This window comes from Cynara cardunculus, unplaced genomic scaffold (genome assembly GCF_001531365.2).
Source record: "Cynara cardunculus var. scolymus isolate 2C unplaced genomic scaffold, CcrdV1 Un_Scaffold_122, whole genome shotgun sequence".
NCBI classification, from domain to species: domain Eukaryota; kingdom Viridiplantae; phylum Streptophyta; class Magnoliopsida; order Asterales; family Asteraceae; genus Cynara; species Cynara cardunculus.
The window spans coordinates 71200-79188 of NW_020200564.1; the positions used below are offsets into that span (position 1 = coordinate 71200).

At 31.0% G+C, this 7989-nt stretch overlaps 1 protein-coding gene across 1 annotated transcript; it reads right to left on the reverse strand.

The window, feature by feature from the left end:
- Window positions 1–301: 301 nt before the first annotated feature.
- On the reverse strand, window positions 302–5161 carry LOC112501425 (cellulose synthase-like protein H1). The gene is made up of 8 exons (XM_025105058.1): window positions 4869–5161; window positions 4197–4527; window positions 3712–3837; window positions 2343–2459; window positions 2010–2219; window positions 1804–1915; window positions 1533–1723; window positions 302–1323 (listed from the first exon to the last, which is right to left on the reverse strand). The coding sequence occupies exons 1-8, from the start codon at window positions 5141–5143 to the stop codon at window positions 403–405; spliced, it is 2283 nt and encodes a 760-aa protein (XP_024960826.1). The 5' UTR covers window positions 5144–5161; the 3' UTR covers window positions 302–402.
- Window positions 5162–7989: the final 2828 nt, after the last annotated feature.

Genomic DNA, 7989 nt, shown 5'->3' on the forward strand with positions numbered 1-7989 from the left:
AATTTTATAAAGATAATAATTAAGTATTCTGTTAGAATTTAATGATTATACTAATTATATTTTAGATTTTTTATATTTAAAATGAGATGTTTATCATGTATTTGATTGTGTTTATCTGCAGTTAGTTACACGAATTCAGATATGGGATGAAATCGTTTAGTGATGAACGGGTTTAAGAGTTTTTAAAAGTTTTAACCAAATGTTTTATAAGATAGTATAGATATATTCACGTACAAGATGATACAGGTTAAAAACAATTCCCATCTCCAAGAATACTCTAGCTTTAACCTAATTCATGTTACACTTACACTTGGATCATTTATTTAACTAAAATGGTTCTTGAACAACATTCTAGCGACCTTGTAAATCAAGTATACATACATAAATCATGTATCTAATTCTCTAAAACCATTGTGATGATCTTCTGCATAATTGCACAGACAACAAAGCCAAACTTGCAGACTTCCAAATTGTACTCCATGGAATCCCATATTTCCCGTTTCTGAACATCCCTTTTAGGTATTCCCAGAAGCACAGTGACACAAAAACACTACAAAACACCTCCCCTAACCCCAACACCGCTGTCAAATCTTCACGAGACCCCATCTTGACCAGTCTCCACGAGCCGCTGACCAATGCCGTCATATTCACCAGCAGAATGACGACACCTGGAACAATAGTGGGTGACCTGTCATAAGTAAACCTACCGGCATTTGCATCATCGTTGTCATCACCATCAGACGAGCTTTCATCCTTCGGTGTCACATGGAAAACCGTCTGTGACAAGCCGAGGAGCTTGAGGATGACACTCGGCCACGCAGATAACAATGCCGTCATCGCATTTACTCGCCCCATTCTTTGAAGGTTCCACCACATACGAACCGATATACCGAGCGGTTTGAGTTCCCAAATCCCGTAAAGAGTATAAATGACGAGAATGGCCGTAGGGATGAGAAATGCCGATTCGGAGATCTTGGGCAAGAAACGTGAGTTTGTGATGATACAATATGCGGGAAGAGCGGCGTAACATATCTCTGGAACCCCTCGAAAGCCCCAAGAACACAGCCACATGTAAACAAGGGCTTGTCGAACCCAAAGCTTCCCTTTCAAAGTAAGAAGTAGCGGGTTCTTATTGGTGAACAAGACTTCGAGAAGCCCGGTGGCCCATCGTTTTTGCTGTATTAAAGCACCAGGATATGTTAAAGGTGCACAACCAAGAAATGGGGCCGGTCCAGGTACGCAAAAGACCGATTTCCATCCTTTGCCATGGATCGAGAGTCCGGTTAGGATATCTTCTGCCGTAGATCCATACATCCAACCAATCTGAGAATAAAGGTTGTAGAATCTAGTAAACCATCAAATCACTGTTTTATAGACTTAAGTTTATATGATCAAACAATTGTAGGTCCACGGTTAAAGTAATACGATAAGTTGGTACAACAAACAATTGTTTGATCCTGTATGAAACCACTTATATATTTGACGAAGTGAGACTAGAAAATATAAATGTAAAGTTGGTGACCGGTAATTACCTGTTTGCCCCAGGCAGTACCATACTCGTAGCTACAGCCTGTAACTTGGATGGCTGCCTCGATGAAACTAGAGGGAATTCTTCGGTTTTCTAACTTTGCATTCGATCCTGATAACGCCTGAGCAGCTGATTCGCTCATTTCAATTGATTTTCCAAACATTGTATGTAGATATTCGTTATCTGTGTAATTTCCTATTTAAAAACACACACAAAATGAGTGAAATCGAAGCTTCGACATGCCTAAACAAAAGGAATAATGTTTAAAGGCGTACCAGTTTTGATTGTATCGTTCGTAGATGAACCATATATAACCTTTCTTCTGTGAAAACAGTTTGATCCTGCATAGAAAGACCCTTGAATTGCCGATATTCCATTCGCAATATACTGATTTAAACACGACAAGAAGGTTAAAAAAACTGATGAATTCTGGTGATCATTAGAGAACAAAAATTAAGGTTGAAGTAAAGATTTTACGCACGCATAAATTCACCAGTTGAATTCCAAAAGGGTCATCCTTCAATCCGTCGTAAAATGCTTGAGGGAATTGGATAAAAGCGCAATCTTCTTCGTTCTTGAAACTGAACACCATACACATTGCATGGAGAAAAACTTGTGGATTGTTTGCATACATATCGCAGTCTACGTTGAGCATCAATGGTGCATTTGTCATCACTCCTGAGACTCTTGTCTGTTCACCCATTACGAAATTAAGTCTCAAAACCACGTACACACTATGATCGATCTTTACAATTAACGAATATATATATATATATATATATGCAAAGGAATTGAAAGAAAGGTTAGTGATTACGAGAACATTCATAGCTCCAGCTTTGTAATGATGGTGATGCTTGGGGTTCTTCTCTCTTGAGATGTATATAACATGGGGAAGGTCGTTTGGAGTACCCTCTTTGTTCTCCGATACAACCTACAGTTAAAATTACCACAAAGATTATCAACGGAAAGCTTTTCAAAAAAGCACTTTCAGATAATTAGGTCTCTTTACCAAATGTTTACTCGGGTAAGAGCTTATCAAACCCCATTACCTTGCCGGATGTATATGACAAAGACCAAGAACCTTACCTAGTAAGAGCGAAGGCAATGACCGAAAGTTTACCCAGTAAATAAAGGTGACGACTCTTATCACAATTAACGTTTACTGAATAAATTGTTGCATACTATACTGTTTTAGTAGATTAAAATCTTATCCGGCAAATAAGAGATAGTGTTTTATTTTACTGGTAAGCACTAATCCGAATAAATATTTGGTGAACGGCCCTTAGTCATGTTAAGAAGCTCTTACTTCATTTTGAAATTTAAATTGTAAATAACATCAATTCTATAAATGAAATATAATTAAATTCATACCTGAAAATTAATTCTACATATTATATTATTTTTTTCCATTAATTCACTCTTCACAGCTTTGTATCATCACCATTCACATGGAACTCAGCAAAATTTATTTTGGTTTAATAATATAAATTTTCATAAAGATAATAAATATGTATTATATTATAATCGATAATTATCTTAATATATTTTAAATATTTTATTTTAAAATGATATATTTATCTATAGTTAATTACATGAATTTAATAATGAAACTTTGATAAGTTATATTTATACATAATCTATTTGTAATCTTGACTTTTAAGTAATATGTATCAATAAATAATATTTTATACATAAAAATAATTTTTAAATTTTTTTATCAAATATTTTATAATATTATAACATACTTTATTTATTTATTAATTTAGTTTGTTTACACACCACATGTTTTTTATTTTGTATCCTTGACAAAGACACTTTCAATCCAATCCACATTATGTCTCTTCCAATAATTGTCAGGAGCAATATTGTAATTTTCCAATAAAAACAAACTCTTATTATCACTGTTTGTGAACCACCCAAACACTTGCCTCTGAGGCTTTCCTGACATATTATCTCATTGAGAATTTTCATCAAACACTTGGAGGATTCCAATAAAAGCTCAAACTTTATAAATGGGTGTTCAAATTGAAAACCACTTATCCTAGTTTTGTAATAACCTAGACCCAAATCAAGATTTGAGATATCAACGTATACGATAGGAATGACACCACCAAATCTTGCATAGTGTGTGTGTGTCTCTATGTGTGTGTTTTAGCCGCAAATGGGAAAGGACGTAGTAATACCTTGATGATGGTTGGATGGTTCGAGCGGTGGGTGTCAGCAAAAACAGCAAAATCCGAATCACGATCACATGGGAATGTCCTCTGAGCTGCAAGATGGATCTTTTTGTAAAGAATTCCATATTCATTCTGTAATCATTTGCAGACAAGTGCATAATGAAATTTACAGTATAATAATCAGATAAACCATAATTCACGTAACAAATTTGGACACTAGAAATCGAGTCTCGTCAGCCACATGTATCTTGGCAGTACCTTGGGAGCATGAGTTCAAACTTAGAATTTTGAAAATTGACCATCTAAAAAGCTTTTAATGTTCCCCTAAATTTTGTTTCCAATTCCATTTTTTTTTTTCAAAAAAAGGTTATTTTCTCATTAAAATGTTAATAAATAAATAAAAAATACATTTATTAGCACCGCAAAAGACAACCGATTTAATAATTTTAAAAGAAAATCGTAACCCAAAAAAAAAAAAACTAAATTGCTACCTTCATCGTTTTCCATTCTTGTTTGAACTCTGATGACTCGTCTTCCATTGATGGGGTCTTGGGCGTAAAGTATCGAAAGGGAGCTCTAACTTGAACGTTATACTTTTTGCAAAAAGGGACCCAAAGTTTTGCGAACTTTGTTGTTTCAACAAGTGAATAAAGTATAAGAGGTGAACATCCGTCATCAGAGAGATAAAGAGCTAACTTGTTGGCCGGATAATCCACTGCTAGCAAGGATAACACTGTGTTCATTGTTAAGATACATGGTTCAAGGACAGGGTCTGCAGTAGTGACGAATATATCCACTGCAGGGAACTCTGATTCATTTACCCTGAAACACAAAAAGGTATCTTGTTATGTATATTTGGTAATTCATTGATGAATATATATATATAGCACTAGATTTTAATTCATGACCTTCATCGTTTTCAAAACTATAAGTTAATGCTTATTTTGAAACGGGTTTATAGTAAAATCTAACACATGATGTAGAGGCATGAAGTTAGATCCTATACATGTGTTGTTTTAATAAAATATGAAAAAGATAATCAAGAAACATACGACAAACTTAAGAAAAGAAATCAAGCGAACAAAAACCCTCTTTCCTATCTTCAAGTGGAAAAGAAAGTCGAAGACGAACGGTATTAATTACAACATGGAAGTCGAATTTACCTGTCCAAGAGTCGTTCAGGATAAGTTTTGTTCATGCATTGAGTCCATTTCGCATTCACGATAATAATCCAATACAAAGTAAACCACGACTCACACAACAATGCAAGCAACCATGGGAAGTAGTTGTCTTGGTCTTTGAAGGTAACGACTCGATACACAAGCAAGGAGACGAGAAGGGCAAGAATCACGAGCTCTATGGCTCGCGGGGTTGTGTTCTTGAAAAATATTTTTTCGTGTAAAGGAGCAGAATCCGAGTCTCGAGTTTCCATAACCATGGCCTTTTGAGTATTTGTGTGTGCTTTTTGATATGTTGAATTGGGTATTTATAAAGTGGCTTTTCAAGATTCAATGTAATGTCCGAATGGTGCCAAACTATCAACATTTTCACAAAAAAAATCATTCATTTATTGTTTTTCTTATACAAGATTGGTTTGGGTAGAAAATTCCTTTCTCAATCATGTATATATCCAAATGTGAGTGTATTTGTATAATATTTATAATTGATTATCACATACATTTTAATTTATACTTTTGATAAAAAAACTCTTAAAAATCATTTTATATGCATAAAATACTGTTTATTAATGCATGTTACTTAAAACTCAAGATTACAAGTATATTGTGCATAAATACAACTTATTAAAGCTTCATATCTGAATTCGTGTAACTAACTACAGATAAACATAATCAAATACAAGATAAACATCTTATTTTAAATATAAAAAATCTAAAATATAATTAGCATAATTATTGAGTTCAAAGAATACTTAGTTATTATCTTTATAAAATGTTATATTATTAAACCAAAAATAAATTATTTCATTATTAAATTTAAATTAAATTATAATAAAAAATAAATAAATAAAAGAAATTACTTAAAAGTTGAGAACTTTTAAATAGTTGATTTGATATTAACATTGATATTATTTTTTTTTTCAAATTTTTATGATATCTTCAAATGTATATTTTATTCAAATATAAAATCATTATTGTTTTCTTAAAAACACATAAAATCGTATTATAACATCGACAAAGATAAAGAATAAAATAGAATATTAAAATCGAGATTTATCTCGTTGCATTGTGTGAGAATTCTTCTAGTAAAAATAAATTATAATCAACTGATAAGCAACTGAAAACTTTATTGCTCTTTCAAAAACGAACAAAACCATAAAATAAAATCGAAAGATACGAAATAAAGATGTATTACACTGCATTACACTTCTAATAAGTTTTATTATTTTTTAAAACTAAAATGTGTCACCCATATTACTTTTAAATCTAAAATATACTAAAAATAAAAAAAAAATTATACCCAAAAATAACATTTTGGTTTGATTTCAACCACAGGATCAAAGTGAATCAATGGTTTGAAACATATTGTCACCATTCTAACCCTTAGATGGTCCCAACTCATATACAAGATTTTATCAAAATATTACTCATGATTTTTAAATTTCTATATTTCATTGTGAGGAAAATTTAAAATTTATATATTATAAATCGCAATGAGTTTTTTTTATTAACCTGAATATCAAACTCGTTATCCGAACCGACTAATCCAGGACGACCACCTGCTTTACAGATAAATCGGAGTCACTGCATTTGAACCTCCGTGGCCACAAGGGGATTTTTATTCCTCGTTTAATTTGAACCCGAGACCTCCAGGTATTTTTAACCTTTGGAGCTAAGCTCAAACCAATCGTATTGAGTTTTGTTACTTACTAACACGTAATTGACTATTAAAGCACCTTCAGTTATAAACTTTTTCTGTTTTTCACATGTTAATGACTTTGCTTTCTATTTTTGTAATATTAATTTTATTTTTTCTGTGATTTTTTTCATAAATCTTCCATTTCTAACCATTAATTCATAGTTTGTGTAGTAAAATAAAATTAAAAAGACATTAATGAAAATTATAACAAATTTTAGAACAAATGAAATCAACAATAACAAATTTTAAATAAAATAAAATTAACGATGATAATTTCAAATAAAAGAAAATGAAAAATAACAATAATTAATGGTTATATTTTTAAAGAATGAAAAGATGTAATGACCATTAATTGTTTTATGTAAACTAGAAAGGTATTCGTATAATGTAACGAGATACATCTCGATTTTATTTTATTTTCTTTTATTCTTTCTTTATTGATATAATACAGTTTTATATGGTTTTGAGAAAGTGATAATGTTTTTATTTTTGAATAAAATATAAATTATTGTAATTAAAATTTTGAAAGAAAAAATATCGATATTAGTATTAAATTAACTATTTAAAAGTTTTCATTTGATTCAAACTTTTTTATCATAAGGTCTAATAATGAATCAATTTATTTTTGGTTTAACAATATATATTTTTATAAAAATAATAATTAATTATTATATTAATTTAATAACGAATCAATTTTGGTTTAATAATATAGTTTTTGTTATAAAAATAATAATTAAGTATTTTATTAGAACTCAACGATTATCCTAATTATATTTTAGATTTTTTATATTTAAAATGTGATGTTTATTCTGTATATTATTATGTTTATCTACAGTTAGTTACACGAATTCAAAAATGGAGGTTTAGTAAGTTGTACTTATACACAATTTACTTGTAAACCTGAATTTTAAGTAATATGCACCAGTAAACATTATTTCATGCATAAAAATGATTTTTAAGAGATTTTGTCAAATGTTATATAATATAGTATAGATATATTACATTCATATAATAACAATGATGATAAATATAAAATATTATGTTTATATGATATCCATGGAGGTAGATCTTATGATTGTGCTCCAATATAATGGAGAAATTGCTGCGGTTTATTAAAAGTTGGTATATTTATTTTTTTGGTTTGGAAATTACAATTTTCGTCATTGTGGTTTGCATTCTGTTGTTACTTTCATTCTTGAGACTACCCCACCCCTCCCACTGACCACCTCCATATTCAGTTACATGAAAACAAACTCTTTCCTTCCCTTCCATTTTCGTTGAGGCCTAAAGCCCATCAGTCTGAACAAAAAGCTTCCTAAGATGCAGATGTTGGATATGGGTAACGTTTTCGTTCATCCCGCATTTCCTTTTTGTTCATTTCGTGAGTCCCCTTTTCTTGAAAAAAAA

What these genes read in the sequence shown, in the direction of transcription:
- LOC112501425 (XM_025105058.1), bottom strand. Translation starts at nt 5,143, where the DNA reads ATGGTTATGGAAACTCGAGACTCGGATTCTGCTCCTTTACACGAAAAA. An exon ending in AAGAATGGAAAACGATGAAG is followed by an intron (nt 3,838 to 4,196) that starts GTAGCAATTTAG and finishes AAATGATTACAG; the next exon opens with AATGAATATGGAATTCTTTA. An exon ending in ACCATCCAACCATCATCAAG is followed by an intron (nt 2,460 to 3,711) that starts GTATTACTACGT and finishes TTTTAACTGTAG; the next exon opens with GTTGTATCGGAGAACAAAGA.